The sequence below is a fragment of the Meleagris gallopavo genome, chromosome 10 (genome assembly GCF_905368555.1).
Source record: "Meleagris gallopavo chromosome 10, MGAL_WU_HG_1.1, whole genome shotgun sequence".
NCBI classification, from domain to species: domain Eukaryota; kingdom Metazoa; phylum Chordata; class Aves; order Galliformes; family Phasianidae; genus Meleagris; species Meleagris gallopavo.
Genome location: NC_139413.1, coordinates 24,055,408 through 24,083,028, shown reverse-complemented (window position 1 = coordinate 24,083,028; position 27,621 = coordinate 24,055,408). Strand labels below are relative to the sequence as shown.

The 27,621-nt window shown below is 40.1% G+C and overlaps 1 protein-coding gene across 1 annotated transcript in view; it reads left to right on the top strand.

The window, feature by feature from the left end:
* SLC1A7 (solute carrier family 1 member 7) overlaps positions 1 to 25,872 on the top strand; it is a 41,249-nt gene extending 15,377 nt beyond the window's left edge. The window contains exons 4-11 of the mRNA XM_010716108.4: positions 5,872 to 5,914; positions 7,051 to 7,270; positions 8,642 to 8,741; positions 9,574 to 9,807; positions 15,358 to 15,552; positions 18,643 to 18,777; positions 22,543 to 22,642; positions 24,535 to 25,872. Of these exons, the coding sequence (XP_010714410.1) occupies positions 5,872 to 5,914; positions 7,051 to 7,270; positions 8,642 to 8,741; positions 9,574 to 9,807; positions 15,358 to 15,552; positions 18,643 to 18,777; positions 22,543 to 22,642; positions 24,535 to 24,771 (1,264 nt within the window). The 3' untranslated portion in view covers positions 24,772 to 25,872. The remainder of the gene's footprint in view (positions 1 to 5,871; positions 5,915 to 7,050; positions 7,271 to 8,641; positions 8,742 to 9,573; positions 9,808 to 15,357; positions 15,553 to 18,642; positions 18,778 to 22,542; positions 22,643 to 24,534) is intronic.
* Positions 25,873 to 27,621: the final 1,749 nt, after the last annotated feature.

Genomic DNA, 27,621 nt, shown 5'->3' with positions numbered 1-27,621 from the left:
CTGAAATGGCTCTAAACCTCACGCCATCCAGGACATATGTAATCTGATTGACATATTGAATTTACTGCCTCAGAAAATGTATCCACAAATCAGCCATTTTAAGTCTTAACAGAAGTATTTGAAAGGGTTCCATTCAAAAGTGAACCCCCAGAGATGGGAGATGTGATCTGTGGACGTGAATCTGCCCCTGCTGACATGCTTCTGAATTCAGCCTAGACAGAAAGGCCACTGAGTGCAGCATAATATACACAGTTTTAGCCTTTGCACTGAAAATCTTTAATGCTGTTGTGGACTTAAGTATCTGAATTATTGTTTTACTCTGATCCAGCTTTAAATCAAACACATCTTATGTCTCTGCAAGACGCCCTTCAACCAAGCTAATTTGCTTTCATATCTGTGCAGGAATCTCCCCTTTCACAGCTTGCCCCTCTTCCTTGGCATTGTGCAAGGATCTAGGCTGAGCACAAGTAATTCAGATGGTAATTTTCAGTCTGAAGCTTTGCAGGAGATGCAGTTCTAAAGAAGTGGTCTCTCTCTAGTTCTCTCTAGCTGCCACTTTACTACTGGGCTGAAACAGATATACAAATCTGCCTTAATTATAGTCAAGATTTCTGGTATGAGCTCATGAAATCATATTTTCATCCATATTTAAAAATACAAATCCTCAGGCTAAGGATCATCACTTTGTTCTCTTTAATACATCAAAACACCTTATGGTGCCTTATGAATTTTAATGTATTTCCTCTCATGATGTGCATTGCTTCTGTGAGGTAGGGAAGAGACATCTTCTTTCCTACAGCTGGAGAACTGAGATATATGGGAAAAAATACCTCACTGAGGATCATTCAGAAAATGGAATATTCCCCAGAGGAATATGTTGGTCATCCAGCAAATATCTGGATAATTGAAGTCCCCCATAAGCACCAGTGCCTGGGAACGTGACGCTACATCCAGTTGCTTTCGGAAGGCCTCATCAGCCTCCTCATCCTGATCAGGGGGCCTGTAGTACACCCCCACAACAGTGTCACCCTTACCAGCCTGCCCCTTGATTCTCACCCATAAGCTCTCCACTGCTACATCACTCTCCCCCAAGTGAAGTTCAATACATTCTAGCTGCTCTCTCACATAAAGAGCAACTCCACCACCCCGCCTAGCCAGCCGATCTTTCCTAAAAAGCACATAGCCCTCCATGACAACATTCCAGTCATGCAAGCTGTCCCACCACGTCTCCGTGATCGCGATGAGATCATGACCTTGCGACCGCACGCAGAACTCCAGCTCTTCCTGTTTATTCCCCATGCTACGCGCATTAGTATACATGATGATGTATATATACATGATGATTAGTATACATAGATGATGTGGTCAGGACTCCAAATGACTATTTCAGACATTCAGTAGTATAATTATAACCAGAATTTGGCCTTTTATTTGTAATAGAAATTATCCAGGAGCCATCAAACTGTCTATTCCAATAGATGTATAATTGTGTCTCATGGACAATTTGGATAAAGGCATGAGCAAGAAAACAGTCTAGCAGTGCTGATATTTGTCTCACTACCATACTTCTTGGAGTCAGCAATGTTTTGAAGAGAGCAGGAGGGCACTCATGTCCTGGGGGCACTAGCAAAGCATTGCTTGAGCTGAAAAATGATTTTCTACAACAATTTAGCTTCCTAAAAGAGCAGAAAGTTAAGGGAGCAAAAATGAGTGAGTAATGTTAATTGCTAGATTAATTGCTGGGGGACAATGGAGAAGGGAAAAAGGTCTCCCATTAGCAGTGTCAAGGTGCTAAATAGTTTTACTATTAGTGTTTGCTACAAGTCTGTAGGATTTTCTTTAAATTCCATGGCTACATAATTACAGAACACCTGTTACTTTAGTCATGCATACACATTTCTAACTGTTGGTAAATCCTTATGTCTGAATCCTCATGTCATACAAAAACAAGGGAAGGATTCCAAAATTTGCTAGTCGAATAGACCAGCCTATGCATCACAGCAGGATATGCTAAGTGTTTAGTAGTTCACTAGTCTGTATATGCTGATAGCACAGCAAATACAGGCCAGCTTTGTCATCTGTAGTTCAGTAGTAAGTCTGGTCTGTAGAAGGTTCATGTTGAAGCTTCGTATATGTTCACTCTTTCAACCTGTGTTAAACTCATCTGCTGTCTGGCAGAATTCCTGAAGTAGAAGATGCTCTGGGAAATGTGTCCTCTGTTCTTCCTCAGGACAGATAGTATTCAGCTCTTAATTTTTTTACATAACCAAAAGCCACATTTCTTGGTTTCTGTTTTACAGTCATATCCTTGTCTTAGACCTAAATGTACCAATCTCCCTCATTTTTATTCACTATATATAATTCTGTATTGTTGTGTGAAATTATTTTTGCTAAGAATGCCAAATTGTGTCCCTGAGGTTAGAAACAATCAGTTATGCTAGAGAAATGAATCCTAGATCACTTTGTTTCCCGCAGTCTTATTTTGTGTTCTGTATTTTATAAGCAATCAGAAAGTAGAACTGGAAATGTAGAAATATTTTATCTGCTTAGCTGTCTTAACCGAATAAACACCAGAGCATTTATAGGTGGTGGCAGCAACAATTATTACTTCTTAAGTACTGACTGTGTCTTTAGTGCAGCATATGACAGTGATAAGCACAGTACCTGTTCTGAATAGAGGGACAGCTTCACTTTATGATCCTGATACCAGATCCATGTGGGTATAACTTCATCCTTGTGAAGGTAGTAGAGATGTGGCAGGGCTGGTCTGATTTCAAGTTGGATGTCTGGAAGATAGGAGGACAAATATCAACATGCGGCGAGGTGTATCTCTACAGCAAGGCTTTGTCAGATGTTTCCCAAGAGGCCTCTCTGAATCCATTAACTCCCACTCATCTCCTGAGAATCTGTGGCTATTTCATACTTTCTTATTGTTTGTTTTTTGGTCCATTAGAGTTTTCTTCCACAGATTGCTCCCTTCAGTGTTTTTAATTAACAAAACTAAATTTTGGCTAATACAGGATTTTTTCAATCCAAGTAAACCAGCTTAAAATAAAAAATAAGCTGAAGTTCTGGCAAACACATTCAGGTCAACCATTCACTAGATAAATTGTGTCTCAAAGATTGGATCACGGTACATAATATATTAAAAATTATTGGGAGCATTCCAGGATCCAGTATTATGTGGGTAGTTGTAATTCCTGCAGGATAAAGAATGATAAAGAAATAAAATGCTTTAATCCTCCACAAATTTGTCTAACAGTTAATCTAGCTACTAACTGCATGATATTTCCTTTCTCGAGCAGTCTCAATTTGTTCTTAATTCTTCTAATTAAGACTATAAAGCAGAGATAGAAGGTGGAAATCATCAGCAATTAAATACATATTTCTTTGTAGTGCTCTGTCTTGTACGTGACATGTAAGACCTAAGCAGGACTGCTCGGTGTGATTCCATTCCTCAGAATAACCCACATTCACACAGTAGGTTACAGCAGGTAATGTCACAATAATTATGTTATCACTTTGCAATCCCATAGCACCTTATGTCTGATCATCACAAATCAGAAAAACGTGCAATTTAATATTAATGAACTCTCTAACAGTGTTGAAGCAGAATTCCCTTATGAGGCATACTAAGGCAGTAACAACCTTCTCCCTCTCCCATAAACCTCCTCTCCATCTCTCCCAGGTCCAGCTCCATCCAGCTGTCCTTCAGCTAGTCCCCTGCCTCAGCCAAGGTCCTGGGGCTCAGGCAAAGGGCTGTGTCTGCATCTGATAGGAAGGCGATGCACATCTGGCTGTTGTCTGTGTCTTGTTTTGGCTAAAGATTTGACACTTGAACCAGAGAATGATCAGCTTTTATGGAAAGTTTGCAGAGAGAACTCAGTGCTTTGCACTGCTGTTACAGAAGTGAAAGCAGTCAGACTTGCTGTAGCGTAGTGAGCACTGCTTGTCACTAACCACATCACTGCACAATGAGTGCCTTAAGCTAAATAATTCTAATTAAACATTGGTGTGTGCAAGAGAACTGCATTAATTTAACTAAGTCTTGCTAAGTGAACCTTATGACAAGTTGGTTATGTGAGGAAAGCCTTCTAATCTCATGTCCCTGCAGGACACAGCCATCATCATGCCTGGGGCTCTTAAGCAGGACAGGTAAAATGTAAGGAGACATTGTCAGTGTACAACCCAGCTTAGAGATGCTGTGATCCCACAGCATCCCACTTCAGGTGGCAAGGGAAGGTCATCTGAGCTGCCTCACCTCCACTGGCATGAGAAAGGGCCAGAAGTGCTGTGCATCATTGTGAGCTCACCTGATATTAATCACTGTGCCCTAAGGCGACAGCCTTACCAAGATGGCAAAGGATGCCTTCACTCAGCTTGTCTGCTCTCACAGAGGGCCAACACTCAATTCATTTTCAGTCTTCTGCTTCAACCATTGACAATGCTGCTGACCTCTCAAAAGATTAATTCTCTGTTTGTAGTAATTGCTCTGGTACTGAAACAGACTTTACCTCATAATTCGAGGTGTAAGCATAATGTGACATTATCATGTCTTTAAAACAGTAATAAATGTGTTTTTTTCTAAACCAGTGCTGCACACATATGCTGCTGGTGCAAAGAGGAAAACAGATCTGGAAAATGTTTCACTCTGGCATGCATTTAACTATATACACAGTTAGCAATTCTCCTTAGAATAACAATAGCCTTTTCACATATGCTTAAGAGTTGTCTTGAAGCTTGAGTTGGTTAGAAAACTCAGAAGAATTCAGGAATTATTCTCTTTGCATAAGTTTATGTGAAAACGTAGAATTGGGTCACAGTGTGCCACTGTCTTTTGGCTTTAGATTCAGACACTTGGTGCTGTTGAAAATAAAGCAGTTCTATTGGGACTATTAAGAGTAATTATACAAATATTGATTCCCAAATGCTACATAGAAATATATGATTTTTCAGTTTTTTTGCTGAAAAAAAATTGTTCCTCTTTGAAGCCTCTAGAGGGTGCGCTCTCCATTTCAAATTAGGATTAAATAACTTTCTACAAGGCAATAATCTAGTTCAAACAGAAGTTATAAATTAACTCCAGGTATTATTGGGTGAAATGTAATGGTCTGAGATAAAGTCAGAGAAAATAACAAGAGTTCCCTTTGGAATTAAAAATATTTCAGTTTCACTGCAGATCTCAGAGTGTATGGTCATTATTTTGGGCTATAGTTCAGCTTCAGCACAGCTGAAACTGTTTGCCTCATGTCACTGTTTTGTTCTGGAGCCTCAGGACAAAACTAAAAGTTAGCAGAGATGATGCAGCTCTAGTCCCAATTCTTTTAATTGGGAATCAGATAATCCGTTTGAAATGCAAACTGTTTGTGACCAAACCTCTGCAAAAGCTACACTGCTTAGAAGTTTAGTAATGAAAATGTATCAGGACATACTACTGCTTGTGGGTCTTCTCACAGCAGTCCCAGAAGTCCCAGCACCCAGGGATCTCAGGAGTACATCCGTGAACTTTGATTCTGTCTTGAATAGCTCATTATCTAAATAAGCAAGACAGAATACAGAATAAAGAAATATTCTTCTCCCCAATTAGGTGGGGAAGGGAGTTATACCATTTGTGTTGTCAGTTACAACACAGAGATAGTGGTAGAGCCAGAAATTAAAACTAGAGTTCCTGGGATTCATTACAGTATTTAGAAACATGAATTCTGACGAACTGTCCCCCTGCTGTGCCTTGCTGAGTCACATCTGTACAGCAGCCTCCTGCAGTGTTCATCCCTTGTTGAGGGTAAATAACTAATATCTCACAGACCTGAGACCCAGTAAACAGAAGTTGCCTTCGGTTCCATAGAATTGATTTTATTTGTTCATTTCTAGGAACATGTTTCCAGCCAACCTTGTTGAAGCCACATTCAAGCAGGTAAGTAGCTATTGTTCTTTTACCTTTGAAAAGGTGAGCCAGCATAATAGAAAGATGCACGTGATATGTCTTAATAAAACAGAATCCAGATGTAGATTCTGCGTATTACTTCAGATATTACAAGTACCTTGAGCATTTAAGAATTAATGAGTTCATTTCCACTAGCCTCAGCAGTCTTGCAGCCTGAGTACAACTCAGAATTATTTTAATAGTCCAGTAAAGGTCCCACCTGGAGCTCCCATCTGGAGCAAAGCTGTGTCAAGGGTTAGGCCATGGATACATTTTTTGCCATTTCTTTATCAAGAGAAACCTTCAGGATTTTACATTTTTGCAATAGCATGGAATTCTGAGCTTTGTTTTGAGATATATGTAACCAGCTGTTTTACAAACCTCAAACTCTTTTGAGAATCAAGCCTGAGTAGCAAAATGTACAGCAAGTGCTTCAGACTAGTGCTGTGCTATGTCGGCCATAAAATAGCCATTTCTCAGAGAGAGGATGAGTTAAGAGATCTCACCTTGCTAATAATACAGCTCTGCTGTTTTCAGACTGGAGCCAGTACACATCCTGGTTGTGCTGGGGGATCTATATGTGGACCCCATTTTCATTCTATTCTTTGCTCTGCTCTTAGAGGGCACTGTACCACTACATAAAGGAAGAACAGAATACAATATCCAACTAAAGCAATAAAATAATGTATTTAGGAAGAATTTAATTGCTAGATTTGGAATTTGGCCAGAAAATCTTATCTAAAAGTTATGAGTAAGCAAGAAGCATGGCTGTATTTATTTCATCTGTGGGAATATTTAATGGAAACTCCATGAGGCAAAGAGAAGGGTAATCGAACACCTGGGAAGTAATTCCCAATTATGTCCTACATGAAAGGAAATACAAGGGAATGTCTAAAGTAACTCTATCAGATCATGTGTTTGGTGCACAAGGCTCTGATTTTAGGAAATTCTGATTTTTGTTTTTCCAAAAATCCAACATTTTCTACACATAGGGTCAGGAGCTGTTTTTCTTTTCATGCTGTTCCCCCTAACAGACAGCCTTATTTAACAAAGAACTTATGAAGTCTCTTTTTAACTATTAATTTCTGCTGGGATATTATAGTAAAAAAACCTTTGTTTTCTTTCAGTATCGCACAAAAAGTATTCCCATCATTAAAGCTAACAAAGCATCACCTGAAAGCACAACTCATCGCATTATAATATATGGAGTCCAAGATGAGAATGGATCCAATGTCCAGAATTTTGCCTTGGACATCACTCCTCCACCTGAAGTGATCTACAAATCAGAACCAGGCACTAGTGATGGCATGAATGTGCTAGGGATTGTCATATTCTCTGCAACAATGGGTAGGTTTCAGACATGCTGGTTTGCAATAATCCAAGTATCCATTTAAGAGAAAAAGATAAAGGTTGGGCTGTTGGGTTTCCTGAGTAACTTACTACCAGACAAGGTCCAAGGAGAACTAAAGTTCTCCTTAGCAAGCAGTAAATTGATTTTTGCCTTGGAGTCTTCCCTGTCATTCTTATCCATTCTTTATCACATTTTATTACATTACTAGTGTAAAATATAACTATCACTTCCCTATGTAAGAGCACAGTTCAGATAATAAGCCATAAGAGATACGATGGGTGAGTTTCAGAGGAATATTGTTTAATCAGCTTTAAATTCTGGATACTGTCTTTTACCGAAACTTCTTTTTTTTTCATTGTGCAATGCTTATATTCCATCTAGTAGCTTATCTCAGTGAACTGGAAGAGCTTCTCTCTAGCTGATTTATTTAATTTCACTTGCTGAAGAAACATGTTGCCACGTATGGTATGTTATCTTTGTGAATTAGGAAGAGGGACTTTAACCACTCCCTTAATATGCCCTACTTAACAATGACAAAGGTTATGTTCTGGTGATTATTAAAGGAAAAAGCTGATACAATTTTCTTTATCTACTATCTAATTTCTTCTTCGAACTTACTGTGGTCAGCTATGGTTGTTCCATAAAACATCTTTGACTGTATTTATTACATTACAGTTCATACAAACACAAGGGGTCAAAAATCAAGTCCAAAATTAGCAGATCTGTCTCTCTTTTTAATTTCTCCAGTACGTGGTATTCCATATGCAAGACTGCTGGAAATTGGCTGTCCATCAGTTTTATATCTTATAGCCAGTTCCCAAAATACAGTGTCACAGCAACCAATATTCCAGCCAAGAATTATTGGACATGAATGAATTAATTACACGTTCTTATTAGAATCAAGGACTTCTTAGAAAACCACTCATTGTCTTCACAGAGCTGAATGTATTACTGTTACCATGCCCTAACTCTTGCTGGCCCAGCGATCGAGAGATGGAAGCTGAGAGCTGGCTTCCTCCTGGCTGATGCACAGAATGTACTGCCTCTACTGCCACGTACATGACAGCCCCAGCTGCTGGATCAGCCCTGGCTGTAGTAGCTACAAACAAACCTGAGACACTGAGACCTCAAACATGTCAAATGGGTGACAGAGCCCTGTAGGGAGCCGAAGAAAAAGGTTATGCCTTGGCTCCCCGGTGCTCTGTGTCTGTATCAGGTGAGATTTTCAGATATACCTACCGCACAAAGATCTATATTCAGCCAGCTACGTCCCATTTAGTTTACCTTGAGTTACAGCAGGGAGGGAAAGCTCTGGGGATTTGCATGAAGGCACATGAGAATTTAAACACAAATGTCTACATTTGCAGGTATAATGTTGGGAAGAATGGGAAACAGTGGTGTTCCTTTGGTCAGCTTTTGTCAATGTTTAAATGAATCTGTCATGAAGATAGTGGCAGTTGCTGTTTGGTAAGTAACAGTTTTAGCAAGCTTTTTTTTTTGAAGAGTAAAAAAATGCTGACAGAAATGGCATAAACCTATATTAAGGGAAATAAATGAGAGTGAACAACACTTAGTTTTGTGGGAATGCCCTGTCACTGTAACAGAGGCACCCCATATAGCACTCAGCACAGTGTAGCTGGGTGGGTGGATAATAATACATCCAGCCCACGTACAGGAGCACCTCAGGCTAGTGCTCCCATACCTTATAGCACAGCTCCACAGAAATTCTCACCTGGTTTCAGCTTGGTTAAGCTAATGGGCCCTCGGGATCTGTACCACAGCCAATGTACTTCCTGCTAGCTCAGCAGTCTCTGCAATGAACACCACAGTTCAAAAACTAGGTAATCTTCTGCCCAGGCAGTCCAAGAGCATGTCTAATGCATATTGGTAATTCTCTTATGTCTTCCAAAGACTGCATAAGCATCTACTTAACAGTTTTCAACTGTTCCATCAGTACGAACAGCACAGCAGAGCCTGGGACTCATTCCCTAGCTGCCAAGAAAATGACCTACCTTAAGCTACAAAGTCAGAGCCTTTTTCTGAACCCAAATATTTTAAGTTCGTTCCTGACCGGCAATATTACCCCAGCTAAAGGAACAGTAGGGATAGTGCTTCGGGCCTGCTCCTGAGGTGTGGGACAGGGCCTAAGCACATCTGGTCTGACACAACTGAGTCCAGCTGTGTCACTTATGGGCAGGTGCTTTTACTACACTGAAAGTGGGATACAGGAGTTTTCCCTCTCACACTGTTTGGTGGAAGTGAATTATGTCCTGTTAATGACTGTATTTCTTTTTCTCAGGTACTTTCCATTTGGAATCGTGTTTCTAATTGCTGGTAAAATCTTAGAAATGGATGACCCTTCAGCCATTGGGAAGAAACTGGGGTTTTATGCCATTACTGTAGTGTGTGGTCTGGTTGTGCACGGCCTGTTTATTCTGCCAATGATGTACTTCTTTATCACCAAGAAGAATCCTATTGTGTTTATCAGAGGAATTCTTCAAGCCTTGCTTATAGCTCTGGCCACCTCCTCCAGGTATTATCTAAGTTCAGTGTGTGTTTATGTGTTTGTCAGCATTTGGAAGCTATGAGTGGAAGCCATTTGACAGTGGCATTTGTTATATTATTTTCCCTCACCTGAAAAAATATTGGACAAAAATGATTTTTCTTAGAGGACAAGAAAGGTAGCAAGGGTGTTTTCCTATAAAAACAAATTCTGTGTTTCTACAAAGTTTAAATATATTGAGGGATGCAGTTTGTCCAGAATGCATTTTTGGAATTGGAAGAGAACCTCCTAGTTCAGTCATATGGAAACACTTTACACTTTCTACTCTTCTTGGTCTTTGGGTTTGGGTACATTAAGAAAAGACTGTGGTTGCAAGCTATTGTCCAGCAGTGTAAAGATATTCAGCTGTTCTCAAGGAACAGTATTTTTTACATTCCTTTTAGGGAAAACGTACAACAGACTTTAACCATAGCTGAACAGTGAAATGGGAAACAGCTCATGAACTGGTTAAGAAAAAGAGCACCAACTTGTGCATAAAAGGTCCTTGAAAGGCCTGGAATTGACTATAATGCAGCATAAGACATGAACAACAACACAAATCACATTTCCACATAATTGATATAACAAAAAGACAGCATTGTCACATCTGTGGCTGGAGGCTTTTTACTCTGAAATAATAAGAGCAGCTGTACCTATCAATATATGGTACTAGTGGCTTTTATTAGTAGCAGTACAAGGTATTTAAGGGACAGTGCAAAAGAGAAAACTGAAGTAGTGCCAGACCTGTGCCAGACTTGGGAAAAGAGCCTAAAACATTCATCCACACTCCACTGGCCTGATTGGGCTCATTATTTCCTTATGGTTCCAATGAGGTCCAATAAGGTAATGTGGGGGAGGAAGCACATATGCAGATGGTTGTTTCTCTCGTTAATATACTTATATTAAGGCAAGAGTAAGCAGTGCAGAAGGAATGTATAGGCATTAAAAGAAAGGGGAGGAGGGAGTGATTATTTCAGCAGTTGTAATATATTGGCTTTCCAGCATGTGTCACTTTACAGGGTGTTTTCGTATTTAATAGTTTGCTCCAAACTGACCTATAAAGAGAAGCATACTGAGAAGCACAAAGTCAAGAATAAATCATGTGCTGGGTGGTGTTTTAAACTCTAATTAGGCTTATATAATTAAGGCAGGCTGTTTTATTAGAGCTTGAAGTTTGTGACGTCGTCACATCCCCACGTTCAAGTAAGATGTTCATTTTACATTCAAAGATGTTATTGTTGGAAAAGGTTCCTTACTCTCATATTTGACACACTTGACTATCTGCCCTACTCCTCTAGGAATTCCTGGAGTTCCATTTCTGAAGGTGCTCCATTGTTGGCAACCTGGGTTTTTCCTCTGTGCTATTTCATTAATTCTCTTTTTCTAGAAAGGAATAAGGAAATAGAGATATTTTTTCTAGGAAAAAATATTTTTTCCTTAAAAATCTAATCTGAATTTTTCTGTTTTTAGGGAACAAAAAGAGAAAACTTTGTTCCTCTTTTATCAGCCATAGAAGAGTTTGTCCTTTTTTTCCCCCCTAGTTTAGTCAGCTCACTTTTTCATTCCATTATCAAGTATGGTTTAGTTAAAACTGGATTCCTTTTCTCAATTTTCCTTATTTTGCACCATCATTGCAATTTGATTTTATAACCAATTAACTAATCCCTTACTGGTCTTTCAGGGCTAGTGCTCTTTTAAATAGCTGTCTCCTGTCAAAGCAGGTCACTGTTTCTTCATTGGACCTCATCTCCACGTTGTGCCTCTTGCTTTGAATGTCAAGTCCCTTGACAGACACAGAGTGCTTTCTTTGCAGTTTATAATATATTCAGGTCCAGGTTAGTTACAGTGTATTTCAAAGCTGGAAATGTTCCAATGCTAATAGTGATAAAACAAAAAGTCAGATGTGATATAGTAACCGAAATATACAACTGAATGTGCAAAGCTTTGCAGGGTTTTGATTCCCTTGTTCTACATGAGTGCCAGAGCTATATTACAACTTAGAGAAAGTCATGGTTGGTTTGGCGATTTTCAGATCAGTTATTTTTTCTCTTGATTGTTTGCAGTAGTGTAAAAGAAAGAACATGCATGCCATCTAGCAAATGTAAGCTGGTCCTTCTAAAAGACTTCCATATCACAATAATCATCAAAGCTTAGCATTTAGGCAGCCTTCAGTCACTTAGAACCCCCCATATACATTTAGGAGCTCAGCTCCTCATGGGCAGAGTCTGGCTCCAAGGGAAGTCCCCAGAAAAGCCAGTGTGAAGTATTCAGCAGGCACCAGACAGAGCTTCAAAGTTTGGGAAAAGCTCTGGCAGCAGCCAGAAGCTCAGGCTGTCAGCAGCCACCAGCAGGACTTGCTACCAGAAGGGATTTACTATCTCTACTGGCAGAAGCTACTACCAAAGTTAAAGTGAGCCCCAAGGAATGACTCTGAAATTCCAGGTTTGAGGCTCAGACACTTTTGATTAATTTAATGTTTTCCTCTTCTTACCAGTGTGTGTTTTGTAAATCCATATAGGCCCAACGTGGGTTTTAATGTTTTGCTTCTCAAATAGCATTGTCTTGTCTAGAGATGGCTGAACTTTTCACCTTCATTACACTGAAAGGAATGGATACTGCACATAACTGAGCTTTTGCCAAAAGAACATGCACAAATGCACAAGTAATTGGGTCTGGACAGGAGAGCTGCTTCTCCCAATAGTCAACACATCTGTATTCAGTTAAATAATACTTGCCACGGGGGCATTATATAACACTCATCATGTGGGTATTGGATTTTCAGATCATCTAAGAGAACAAAGAGCTGGTTTTAAGTATACCGATGGGTTTCTTGCAGATGTTTCTCTGTCAGATCATGTCTACATCTAAAGTTAGAAAGAAAACCACAAATCAGTGTTCTGATACTCATTCCAGTTAGTCTGCACCTGTGGAAAGCTTTCTTTCTAGGCTAAAAGTCAAACTGCATGAGGGAAAAACAGTACCATGTGCAAAACCCAAGAATGTAACACAAGGGAACCTGAGAACCACTTAACAGTCATCTCGTGGCAATGATTTCATTGAATCTGCACATTATTTCAACCCATTTTCCCCTCTGTGAAAGTTTCTGCATATCCATGATTTTTGGACCTGCTACTTACTTCCCCCCACATTAACCCTGATCTTGTCACCTCCGCATTAAAAAAGCAGTGTTTGGCCCACAGACAAAAATTCCTCCTGTTTTTTAGCTTTCTTCATTCCAATGGTGTGAGGGAGTTTTATTTTTCTAGGTCATCTTTCCATACCATTAATGAATTAAATCAGCATCTTCTCAGTGGTGCATCCCATCAAAAGAAGCAATTTTCATCCTCTCTGAAGACAAGCAATAAAACATGACTCGTTCAAGGGTTTTGCTGCTTATGAAACACTCAGATCTTGGCTATTGCACAGTGTAAATTAAAGGCAGATTTAGCAAAAGGGGGAGATGAGATCAGTTTGTTGATTTTTTGGAGCAAATATCAAAATGCATTTGAATGATAAGATAAACAGAGCAGGCTGAACAGCTGTTCTTCCACAGTGACTAGCTGTCTTTGTGCCTCACACCACTAAGAGCTTGGCCTGATCCAGCATTAGCTTATGTTCAGTCCCTGCAGCTGCAGCATTTTATCCAAAACAAAATTGAGATAAGACTCTAAAAATGTATTTTTAATTGTTAGAGTTAGCATGAGGAGAAGATAGCTCTCTGAGCTGAAAGCTTTAGGAAAGTTTTAAAAGACTTAGCAGATTAAGATCAGTGCTTTAGAGTATTTTTTCCTCCAAATAAATGTTACATGTCAGGCCTTCATAGTTCTGCCCCTCTGTTTACTGCTGGATAAAGCTGCTTTCAAGAACACAAACTTCACTTAATTTAACTGGATAGACAAATTAGTATATATCTATTAAATGTTTTGGGTTTTTTTCAGCCACTGAAATCATGTATGACCATAACTCAAAAATGTTTTTTGTTTTTTCTTTGGTACTACTTGTGATTAACCAGAGCCAAACCCTTAAATATGGGAATTCTTTCAGTAGCAATAGTTAGGACAGACATTCTGTTACCTCTGAGATCTCAATTTGAGTGAGACTGTATGGAATAGCTGTCTGTGCTAGGAGACCAGGATTTTCTGTTCTGCATTACCTGCATTACTGCTTATTTTACAAATAGTTTATGATAAACTACGCATAGAGAAATTCAACCATTCACAAATGAATGTGTAAAAAGAAAGCAGATGCATGCCCAAGAGAGAAATGACATCTAGTGTGTAGTTTGAGGTGTTCTGCTTTGCTCTGTTTGATTTTCAAAGTAAATATTGATTAAGAATTAGGACTGTCAGTATGAAAAAGTGGAACATAACCCTGTTCCCAGGGGTAAACAGATTTTTCAATTCTTCGTCCTTTCTGTTTATTTACACATCTAATGAATTTCTTTTGCCTAGATATTCATGGCAGTGACCATAGTAAATCATAGAATCATAGAATGGCCTGGCTTGAAAAGGACCACAATGATTAAATCATTCACCAGTCAGGCATGATAAGGCTACGGAGAACAGAAAGATTGTATTGAAAGCATCCTGTCATAGACCTTTCTTGGTCCTTCTGCATTTCTATTGCAGGAAGCTACTTTTCCTTTCCAAACACTAACTGTGCTTTTCCTCAAACAACAGCTTGTACAAATATAAAATGACAACTCCTACTCATGGAAACATTTTGCTAATGCATTCCTGAAACTCTGGAGTTACGATATTAAGACTTTCAGTACCTCTCGTGACTTCGTATGTCAAATGTAATGACTGAGAATAATTTGTCGATCAAATGTGTGTTGTTTTTTTTTTCCATGAAGAACAGGTAACGGCCACTGTAAGACAGCAGAGGTAAACTGCTGATGTGAGACACAGTGACTTAGCAATTCAGACTGTGCATACTAGTGGGAAGACACCGTTGTTTCACTGCCAGGGGCAAGTAGCTCACAAGAAGGCAGAAAATTTGCCCCCAGATTATTTCTCTCTTTTAAGAAGTAACTTTAAAGTATTTACATAGCATTTCCTTGCCATGAGTTAAGAGCCTTTCTTAGTGTGTACTTAGCTTATGGCTACTCTTGCTGCTCAAAACTGGCTTTCTATTTCAGAAGGCCTAGAGGGAAACTTCTTTAAAAAACAATGCACATTAGTTTCCAAAGATTTTAATAATAAACTGTGGGGGTGTTTCCTCTATCTTTCATTTGAATGTACAACACTACCTTTAGGATTTCTGTCCCTTTTCTTCTGAAAGAGGGAAAAAGAGAATTACATTTTAATTTTTTGGAAAGCAGAATTTGCAGATAACTCTAGCATGTGTATGTGCAACTGCATTCATCCCCCAGTACTCAAGCAAATGCGTTACAGGGCAAGTGAGTCACACGTGCAGACCAAGGAGTACAAAGCAGTACTCAGTGCAGTATTCACCCTTTCTGGAGAAGGTTTTCTACAATTCATTCTGTTCCCCAGAAAGAATAATAATTTTGGTGTATTTCTGTCCACTGTGTTGCAGTTCAGCCACGCTGCCTATCACATTCAAGTGCTTGCTGGAGAACAACCACGTGGACAGGAGGATTGCAAGGTTCGTGCTGCCTGTGGGAGCCACCATCAACATGGATGGGACTGCACTTTACGAAGCAGTGGCTGCCATCTTCATTGCACAAGTAAACAACTATGAGCTGGATTTTGGGCAAATTATTACTATAAGGTATGAACCTCAAATTCCACACACCCAGATTTGCTTGTCTAGTTGAGTGTGATGTTCTTATGATTCTTGTGTCTAGAAATGTTCAGGACAAAACGTTTGCAATTTTTGAAGCACTTATTTCTCATAGGACAGTTATTTTTAAGTAATGTGGAGATCAGGGAGTGTAGACGGGGAAATTGTACTGGTACCATTTAAAAGAAGCACACTGACATCAGCAAATAGCAGGTTTGAGAATATTTATCTATTACCTTTAGGCTCACCCATCATTTACTGAAATTGGCACATTTTATTATTATTATTGGTGTTGAAAATATTATTTTAAACTTCAAAATAGTTTTGACTTTAGTTTGTATCTTTGCATAAGAAGAAGGTGTTAAAAAAAAGAAGCTAAAAGCCCTGTATCAGATACAAGGAACAGTGGGTGTTAGGAAGCTCTGTCAAGACTTGGGAGAGTGGGGCCAGGGAAGGAAAAAGGATGCTACTATCAGGGCAGGTTTTCATCAAACCATCACTCAGATATTTTTTAGATGTTTTCTCTGCTGCTTGTCAAAGCAGAAGCGTTGATGAACAACCATGCCATTGGTGGTGGAGTGTGCTATAGCTGCATGCAGCTGTCCTTGAAAGGTCGGTAATGGATCCAAAAGAAAAGATCCAGCTGAACAATTATTGCCATAATAACTCCAGTGACTTCCAAAGAATGCCTTAGGGACTGAAACCTGTAGGTTTCCAGCAGGGAACAGATGATTAGAAAAACACTCTTCATAGTCAGAGCTTTGTGCAACACATTTGAGATCGGCTTACTTATCCACCCAGTGACCTCATCACTGCCTTATTTACTCTGCTGGACCTTGTCCATCCTCTGCTGGACTTGAAAAGCTTCATGACAAAAAGGAAGAAGTCCTGAAACTAGCCCCAGATGACAGCTGGAGCTTGCTGATTGACTTCTGGCAAGATCTGCTTACAGTTAGCAGAAGAAATAAATTGTGCCCATGTGAGCTCTTGCTTTGGGTTGTCTCTCCATCTCACTAAAAATTATTGGAATGCTCCTGTACTAACATTTAGTCTTTTGTGATTTTGAATTTGGGGATGTTTTCAGAATGTGGTCTTAAAATATGGCTCAGACTATGGGCAGACATAACCTGAACCTTGAAGCAAAGAATGGTGATTTTAAAAATTAAGAAGGAGGAAGGAGGGTGATGGTAAATGGCAAGAAGGTAAGTTCTAACTCTTACTTAGCAGAAGCCTCTTTTATCTTTTTATTTTCACTGCCTATATTAAGTGCTAGTGTGTAACAACCAAAAAAATGTGAAGATAGTAAAAGGAAAATGCAAATTAAGATTAGAAAAATCCCCCCGAAAAAGGAAAAGAAAGAAAAAAGCTGGGTTACAAAAGAAGGGAAAATAGGAATTCACAGTGGATTCAGTACCTAAAGAATATCCAAAGCCCAGCTTTAACTATGGGCAAAACTTTCCCTAAATCCAGATATTCTAGGAGGTGGAGAGTTGAAATTCAAATACTGGATGCCAGGATAATTTTTTAAAAAATTTAGAAAAATAATCAGCCTATTCTGCTCACAGCTTATAAAATCCAGGTTGGCAGTTTATGTCAGTGTGATTATACAAACCTAGACGTGGCAGAAAAAGAGAATAAAGATCATATTCCTATCAGCTGAGCAAATTAGTGGAAGAAACATCTACATTAAGGTCAAAATATAGTGGAGAAGCAGATGAGCTTGCCTGCACGATATTGCATAAACATTCTTATTTTTGCTCCTTATCACAAGACATTATTTCCTGAACTGACCTGGGAGGCAGAAGCAGTTCTAATCAGCAAGCAAGTTTAGAGCACTTTTCATTATTCATATCCATTATACTTATCTCTTATACAGCTAGTGAGCTTCAGTACCTTCCTTCCTATCAGTACTATGCCTATTAAAATGCTGTTAAGATGCTAAATTTTTCAAAATTCAGTTTTAAATCTTTCTCTTCCCCCATCACACCCACACACAAATGTATTTATTTCAGGGAATGGCTCTAGTTACAAATACTTATGGTGCTCTAGCGGTACACTGTGTGGCTGTGAGCAAGATACTGGATATCTCTTTGTTTCAGTTTCCATACGGGTGAATACTGTTATGCTCATTTTCCATCAAAGAAGGCTGATGAGACTTAGGTGCTTGCCAAAAGCTCTGAAATTCTGGATCAATGAATGCAGTGGATTATCACCATATATACTTTATGTCATCCATTTACAATAGTCAAAATTCATTTTTTGACTCTCTGCTGGATGGCCTGGTTCTTGGAAGAGGCCAGATAGGAGGGAATGAATATATACAGTCACTTTTGTTCCTGGAAAAAGGAATGAAATCCATCCCCTAAAGATAGCATTATGAAGAAAATGTTAGAACCGCCAGGTCCACTCTTGCTCTAGTCTCCCATTCATTTCTGCTTGGCTGGCTGAAAAAATGGTGTGAAGGTCAAGAAAAAAATACTTTCCTGAAGCTGAAGAGGTACAGTCACATTTGTACTTGCTTCACATTTAGATCCAAGTACGCAAAGTCACGTGAAGCTATGCAAGCTTCACCCTTGGCCCAGCCTCTTTACCCTTGGCCTAGCTTCAGTGTGATGGACTGACATAAAAGGCTTCACTGCTGCCAGCACAGGATTTGCCTGGCACAGGAACCATGAGTGATGACTCAGAGAAGTCTGCAGGGAGCTCTGCTGCTGAGGCTGAAACCATGGGGAGCAGCACTACCAGCCTCATGGTGGCATGACCCACCAGAGCTGACTCAGAGAGGCCACAACCCAGCAGCCTCCTTTCTCCTCACTTGTGAGGTTAAGGGAGAATACAGAACTTCCTTACCAAAGGAAGGGCTGCAAAGCTAACGGGGGAGAATTTAGCACTGGACAGTGCTAAATAGAAGAGGTTTGTCTTGTCCTTGCTCTTTGAGCTGGCTTCTGTACACTAAACACCAGCATGTGTCTTGTATAATAAGGACTGGTTTATGAAAACTCCTGTAGAAACATGGTTTTGTTTCTTGCAGAGCAATCCATCGCTGGTAAAGTTTACTCCTTTCTCTCTTTGTTAAAGCATCACAGCGACGGCTGCCAGCATAGGAGCTGCTGGAATCCCCCAGGCTGGCCTGGTGACAATGGTCATTGTCCTGACCTCAGTCGGACTCCCAACGGATGACATCACACTGATCATTGCTGTTGACTGGGCACTGTAAGTAACAATAAGCATCTGAGGCTTCCAATGTGGCAACACTGCTAAAAAGCCAAATGTTCTCCAAAGGTATTAATATGAATATACCTAAAAGGCATGGGAAGTACATATTTTGGACAAGGATGAGGAGCCAACACTCCTAGGAAACGTGTTTTGCCAGGGCCGGTTTCAGTGCAGAAGTTAGTTTGCTGAATCCCTAATCACTGAGGATTTTGCAGCAGAAACAGAAGCTGAAACTTCATGTATTCAAACTAGAAGGGATTCCTGTTACCCATGAGAAGAAGCAACTTAAAAATTCATAATAGATGATTTATTTGGACTCTTATCTTGTTATGTCAATGTCCATAAACAAATAAACATATTTTGAATAGTCTAAGAAGATGATTGATTGGTAAAATACTCGTCCCTAGCTCATTGGCATTTCAAATAATTACATAACTAGCAAATGTATTCACAAAGAAACAGTCCTTTTCTAAAAAAAATTTATCTGTGTGAAATATATCTCCATTACCAATCTTAATGCAGTGAAGTTTGTCAGAGTTCTGTGTAAAAATGTATCTCAAGTCCGTTCTGCTATGGTGCCCATTTTGTTCAACTTCAAGTCACTGAATTTTTCTGCAAAGAACTGTGAGAAGGAATTGCTTACTTTCCTGTCCATCATAATTGAATATTATTATTGCTAATAGGAATCATGAGAATTATGTTGTTTGCATATTCTGTATCACGCTTTATTTTACAAATATCAGGAATATTCTCATGTGAAGGAAAAACAGCATCTGCTGGGAGCACCTAAATGTGGGAATGGCTGCTCAGATTTTATAAAGCAGCCTTTCTACCGCTAGTCATTGAAGCTCCAAGTATTTTAAGCTGTATTACAAAACCCTTTTCCCTCTACATTGCTTAGTTTTCACCCAGCTTTTGCAACATCAGCATTTCATTGTTTTTCCTGTAAGTCTTCCAGTGTATATGGGAATTCTGCTTTTTGTTTTACAAAGCATCTCAAAACAACAGACAAAAAAACTCACTCAGGCTATAGTTCCAGGTGCTATTAAAAAGTGAGCAAGGAACAGACTCAATTTTCTGTCTTTTGTGGATGAACTTTCATATGCAAAGTATATTTCAGTATTTCAGCACTTGGTTTCAAGAGTCTGCAGATGCAAAGTGTCAACACGGTTGACACGATGAATATTTTCAATATTAGCTTTGGAAGCACCAGAGTATGAAGAATGCTTAAAGAAGGCTGATTAGGTGATCTCACAAGACTGAAATACCCATTACAATGCATTGAAGGTATTACAACTCACATAGGTAGATATAACATGTATGTGAACTACATACCTTTTGCTGGTGCCTGGAGACAAAAGAAGAAAATTAAAATGTTTCTCAGCTCATTTATTGAATACAAGGTGAAAGTTCTGCATCTTTAATTATAATATCCTCTAAAGCTCAAATACCACTGCAGTACTTGCTGGAAGTCTTTGCACTGAAAGAAATGCTATGAACGGCAGGTTGGCCTCTTAGTAGAGAAATTTCAGTGGTGTGTGATGTGATTTTACTCACATGTGGTGCAGACATCTGTGTGCAGACAGGAACATGGAGCAGGATTGGTCCAACAATGTGCCAGGCAGTCAATTTTCTTAAGAGTTTCAGTATGGTGCTCTGTTTCCTCAAAAAAATTCTGTCTTCAGAGCAGATCCTAATCAGAGACCAATAGAGAGTATAAACTTTGGAGCTTTGCTCATACAGCTTCTTCTCCATCACAACTCTTTGCACAGTCCAACATTAACATTTCAGAACAGCCTTCCACAAATCCAAATCAACCAAGAACAAGCCTACGTGTAACGGGAACATCTCCCACTTTGTGCTGTAACAGTTTTCCCTGCTTAACTAAACATGGTTGTGGGAACTTTCCTCAAGGCAAAACCCAAACTGAGAACAAGCAGAAAAATGGAGTCAGCAAACAACTTCAGCACTGGATCCTAAATTCAACAAACACATTTAGGTGTAGGTGCTGAAATCTGATGAAATTACTTGCAATTGCATGTATGATCTGGATAACAGCACAGGCAAATTACATTTCGTGCAAGAACTCTTTCTTCTAGTTAGGCAAGCAACTGCACAAACATTTGCATGCATAGATTACATGCCTAAAATATATGGAGAAAAAAACATCAGCACACAGTTTCAATTTTTTTTCTATATTAAGTTACAGGATCAGAAATCTGGGCATTGTTGATATTGGACTGTCACTACCTTTAATAAGCCAAACATCTGGAGATTTCTTAGCCTCCATTTTATAACCCACATTTATAAATTAAGTTACCAATTTGACACAGCTTTCAGATGTGAATGTTTTTCTTGGAAAAATGTGATATATTTCAGCCTTAAAAACTATATCATCTATTTGAAATCTCACCAGTTTTAACTAATAGATTCCAAGCAGTTTCAAGCGAAGCACTTGTCTATGGCAACCACTTACTCTTGTGTATTTACAGTCAATATTTTTGAGATGTTGGTGGGTAAAAGATGTAAAACAGGGAAGAACTGATTCCATAAATAAATGGAAAACAGTGAAACTGTATGTATACACAATACTGTCAAACATAAAAAGTGAAATTGGAAAAAAAGGTAACTGAAAATGAAGAATCCTTAGGAGCCAGAGGTGCCATGGTAACCGTGGCTTTTTTCAGAAATGAACAGGATTTAAGTTAGTAAGTGGTCACTCCCTGCATAGATTGTGAGTTTAGTTATTTAGCAATCTTCTGAGTAGCTTTTAATTGTGTTCTGTAATTCCTATTTATACAATTATCTTCTTGCTGAGAAGATTGCTTAAGAATGCAGGGCTGGGATCTTGATACCTAGTACAAGGTACTGTCTGGACTGGCTGCCCTTTACTTGTATTGAATGAAGACATTTGCATCAGCAGCCTCCAAATGAGGCCATACCACTGGAGCTCAACATAAAAAACAGAAGTCTTGATCTGCTGTGCTAAGACTTTCCAGTGCTGGATCAGTTTGCATGCAAAAGGAAGCAATAGCACATAGGTGTCCAACCTTTTGGCTTGCCTGGGCAGCAGTAACTGAAGAGGAGTTGCCTTGGGCAGCATATATGTAGGTTTTACCAGAAGTAATGCCTGCTATTTATTTCCATGAAAACTATGACAGATACAAAGAGTATAATGGCACTAGAGTAAATTCTCAGCTACAAAACACTATTTTTCAACATAGTCATCACCATTAGCTTTACATTTTCACCACTGATGAACAAGAGGCTGCATGCTGTGCCTGTAAAATCTGCAGCAGTAAATGTGACCACTGCTGAAACACACCACTCACTGCCTCACTGTGCTCACATCCACTGTTTGGTCTCCATCAACACTGAGCAATTGTCAGTGAATGCCAATGAGTGCCATATTTTCCCCATGGAGGAATTCAATTCTACCCTTAGCTTCAGACACACTTCCATGTCAGGTGCTGTTTTGTCAGAAAACCAGTGGGACATGTGACCTTGTTTTTGTGGAACCACTGCATCAGACTGGCTGCAGTTCTCAGTAAGTTCTCAAGGTGCTGGTCAGAGAGCATGTGGAGGCACAGTGCACTAAGCTCAAAAAAGATTGGAAAACCCAGCGGGGCAGCTAAATAACTTCTGAACTTGTTGTCTTGTAAAAATAGCCAAACTGACTTTCGGCTATAAATACTGCAGCGATGAAGGCATGGGCATGTACCCAAAGAGCCAACGTTTTACCCTAACTTTATCATTTACCAGAGACCGGTTTAGAACAATGATCAACGTCCTGGGAGATGCCCTGGCTGCAGGGATTATGGCCCACATCTGCCGGAAGGAGTTCATCAAGGATGGTGATGAGGTAAGAACACCGCGAGCCAGGGTGTGACAGTGTGTGCTGTGCTGCGTGCTGCAACGCCTGCCAGCTCTCAGCTTCCCACGTTTGTTTCCAAACAAAACGTAAAGGTGTTTCGGACAGAGGGCAGAATTGGGCAATGGGCTGTTTAGACAAATAGAGTGGAGGAGTTTTTCTTCATGGGTTTATGTAAAAAGCCACTCAGGTTCAACTCTTGGCAGCCAGGATCTGGAGCACTGGGGCTCAGAGCAGGAAGGAGCAGCTGTGCTGTCCTGCACATACACACGCAATGCTGGAGCTGAGCTCTGTGCTCAGTATCCCAAGCCCTGACAAGGTGTGCTGCTTCTGACGGTGGGACCAGCAACAGAAGGGGGTGACAAACCCTTGGGTATGTGCATAGGGGTGTATATGCACAAATAGTAAGCTCACAACAAAAGCAGCAACCACATCTACCTCCCTGTCCCTGTCCACCACATCTGTCCCTGCCTCCCTCCACTCCCACACTTTTTTTCCCTTCTTTCTTGGCATGCGTCACTCAGTCTTTTCTTATGCGTGGAATGCCTTCTCATAATCTTCCTTGCAGTTCTCAGCAAAGGAGATTTCTAAATCCCTGAGCCCACCATGCTGGGAGGTGCCAGTCCCCAACCATTCCAGCTCATGGCAGACCTTTGCGAGCTTTCTTTCGCAGGGCCAGGACAGGTTATATAGAAAAGGTTCTTTGTAGTGACTGCCATTCACAGGCATGTTTCACTTGTGAATGTCATCTGGAGTATTCTACCCACCTATAGAACTTAAACACAGCGGTACTAATAGCAAAGTTTCATTGACAGCGTTATTTCTGCCATTGTCCAGACAGTCTTTCTGATAAATCCCACTCTCAGGCCTTCCTGGAACATGCGTTTAAAATTCCAACTCTTTCAAGTTTTGTAAAGGTCTTGTCCTCAGAGGTGCTTAGCACCTGCAGTAATTACTGATGACAGGATTAGGCCTGAATACTTGGGCTACATGTGCAGCTCGTTACAAAAAAGTGAACACACAACAACTTAATGGTAAGGTGTGTCATCAGGCACAGAGCCAGGAGTGCATAATGCAGGCCTGACATTTCACTGCTGTATTTAGAACTCTGTTGGAACTCAAGAAGAGATGTTTCAAGAATATAAAATCCCTCCTAAGGGATTATTTAGTCATCTGTGATGAGATTTTTCTTTGCATCTCACTCTGTAATTGTATTAAAATATACTGTTAGTCTGCCATAAGTTTTGGCAGAGTAATTTGTGGACTTAGTAAAGTATACCCAAAGGCCAAATTTTGTCAGCTGCAAGCCCACGTCTTTTCCAGTATTTATGTCTTGTTTTCCCCATCAGAACTTCTGGTTTGATTTAAAGGACTCTTAAATATTTAACAACTGAATCACTCAATAAAATTCTCGTTATGTCTTTTGAAATAGGACAAACTGAAACGACAGGTATTGGTATACTGGGTTAGAAGAAAGGCAGAAAGCCACGTCAAATGATTTCCTGGTTCCTATAATTGCACTCAAGAGCAACCACTGCTCAAAGCTCAGCATACTGAGCCCATATCTCTCAAACCTGAAATTTTAGTCTTTATTTACACTATTTATATCGCTTATTGATGCAAAATGGTGTCACTGTGGGTATAAGCTAAATTAGAGCTGTAGTAGAATTTGCATTTTTCCATACTTAGAGACTCCTTAACTTTATCCAGGTGGCGCAAAGACACTTTAGTGTATATAGGAAACAGGTCCTAAAAGCCTGTGGAGGCCCCAGGTAATCCTGGTGAATGCAAAACAGACTAGAAACTTCCAAAAGTAAAAATTCTCTTCCTTTTGTATAGAGCAAAGAGTGGCTGTATTCCAAATCTTACTGCTTTTCACATAGGTGCCACTGATCTGTGAGACTAAACCTCTTAACATCCACCCAATCGTGGCTTACCAGAGAAACGGCTGCGTGAAGACCATGAATGAACCTCGTGGACCAGAAACAGTGAAAGAGTTAGAGCAGCACATACCTGTACAAGTGGAGCAAGAAGAAAGCCCAGTGGAGAACCACACCAAGAAATCCAACAGTAAAGACCACTGCACTATTGAAATAAATGAACTAGAAACGAATGTGTAACTGCTACACACAGTGGTATCTCATACCCCAGTGACCTGATACCCAATCTCTACCTCACAGCTGGAAGAGGGACTCTTTGCCTTGAACAGAAAAACGTGGAATTCTCGCCACTCTGCTTGTACCGGAGCGAGGGGACCAGCTGTGAACGTCAGGAAAGGCACACAGCTTGCAAGAGACACGGGCTTCTTTAGGTGGAAGATTTCAATATTGAAAAACTAACTAATGGATGGTTGCTGTTTTGTTCTGCACTCATTTGACTCCAGTATAGTATTTGACACTCCTTTGGCTTCATTTTTTTAATTTTTTTTTATTTGTCCCTTTCTGGTTTTCTAACCAAAGCCTTTTTTGTGAATCTAAGTAATTGCAAACACTGTATTTATATGTCTTTTTTGCTCTGTAAAAACGTTTCATCAAAACTGCTAAAGATACTAATTTTGTCTAGGATTCTTTAACTACAGATTTTGTGTTTAGTTTTAGAACAGCAGTAAGAAAATCACACTGATTTCCTGATCTCAAAATGTTGTTCATATCACCAAACATCACCTCAAGCCAAGGTGAAGCAAAGTGTGCATTTTTGCAAGCAAGCACAGCAAGGTAATTCTGAGGGGCAACTTTCAGAGACAGGCATTCAAGTGTGATATGTAACACCACGATCCTAAGTCACTGAAGAGCACAGTTTGCCTTCCAAGTGCCAGATTTACTAACCTTTTTTTAACCTAACTCTTCAGTAGTCAGTACCATGCACACAGTGGCAAAGGCAGTGTGAGCCCAAATCCATAAGCACTGGTGCTAATGTGTCCTCCCCTGCAGCCCATAGGCCCTGCTGTGTAAATATGTACCATTTTGAAGCTCAAGCTCTTGAACTGTACATTTCATCCTAAGGGCAGACTGAACTCAAACTAGAACGTGATGCTGATTAATATTGGGGTTTTGTGGGGAGTCTCCCGGGGGAACTGGACTGCTATTTTTCATGATTCAGTGGTCAAACTACATTGAAAGTTATATCCCTTGCATAATCTACTGAATCAGTTACAATAAAATCTGCTGAGTACATTTCCAATGTTTGTGATAGAGAACATTTTTAATAAACTTGCTGTTTCAAAACCAGGCTGTCTGTGCACTTCTACCATTGGTGCCTTCTTTCTCTGCCAAAAAGAACAGGGGAAGTGAGGAGACCTTTTCAAAATTGGAGGTTGATCCAGAGGTTACATACCAGTTCCTACCAAGACACTTGACATATCATACGTAGCTAACTGGGACAGATCACTTTCAGATAACACGTGCTTGCTATTCTAATACTCTTCTCCCACCTACAGCAAAAAAGAGCCCGGTCAAAAAGGACAATGCCTACATTTGCCAGAAGCAGGAATGATTCATGCACACGATTAGTGGTTTTCCTGGTATGTGCATGTACACCTCTTCTTTGAGGGGTCCTTGTTCAGAAAATTCTTTTCCTACACGCTAATTAGTTACCTCAGATGGCTGTAGTGTAGAGGTAGCTTAAATTTCAAATGGTGAAGCCAGAACCAACAAATACATTTTATTTGCCCATAATCCCAGAGGTCCAAGTCCCTGTTGCTTCCACAAGGTCTGACCTTGAGACTTGCTTCTTTTTTGTCCATTTCAAAACTGTGTATGCCACAATTCAGCTGTTTCCCATCACACAGGGGGAAATTTGTAGATTTTTTAAATGCAGCAATACAATTAATACAGTTGTTTTTGTTGTATGGACACTTGCAAGAGGCCTCTTACACCATTTCACTGCTGATGTGCCCTCTGCCCAGTTTGTATTCTGCACAAACACCCATCCCACACATCCCAGAGCAGCCGCTCCATCTGGTTGCTTGTTAAATAATCACTTTTTGATTGTTCAGAGCTTTTCAGACAGTTGTCAGGTACTCAAGGCAATTAATCTGTAATCAAGAGATGTCCAACTTTAACAGAACTATTTTCCTGACTGATCCTAGAGTGAAGAACAATGAACACAGAACACATAGAATAAAAAAATGACATTATTCAGAACAATTTGTTCTGAAGAAGTCCTGTAAATGCACCTGCTCAGCAGTGCCATTAAAATGTGTGACTTCAGGGGGCTGAAGCTCTCTGAGTGGGCAGCAGCACCAGCCAGCAGGCAGCATCTTGCCTTGACCTCACCCGCCTGCTTCCCCAGGCCTCCCCTCCTCCCCAGCTGTACAGACCCAACTAGTTAGGAGGCCAGACGAATAAGCAGATGAGAAGCAGTTTTAATTCAAACCAGTTCACATATGTTTTTAGTGCAGTCCTAACAAACAGTTGTGTCAACACAAGTGGAGGGGTGACACAAGGACAGGAACAAGCAGAGAGGGATGAAGCAGTGTAAGCTCACGTGGAGAGGGCAGGATCTCTGCACACTGGCTGTGCCAGCACAGTCACTTTACAGTCACTTTGAATAGAGAGAAATGATGAAGAAAAGCCAAGTAGATCCAATACCTAGTTCCAAACTAGAAGATTTGGATGGGTCTGCCCACACCCCAAGCCAAAGCATCTTGGTTTGCCAAGCAGAAAGTGCTGCCAGCCTTACCACCACCTTCCTCTCCATCCACATATAACTTTTGGCTGACTGCAAAGTGCAAATCCCTTTGCCTGCTTGCCTGAGCCAGCTAACCCAGCGTGCCACCCTTTAGCTTAGGAACATCTCCAGATATCCAAGCCACCTCCAGTGCAAAGAAGCTGTGTGATTTCTACAAGGTGAACTTCAGATGGATAAATCAGCAATCAGTTGTGGTGCACAAGCCCTGCACAATACTGAAATCCACAGCTGTACCACCCCCTTATACTCTATTTGGCATGTGGGAAATGGGAAGTCTCATG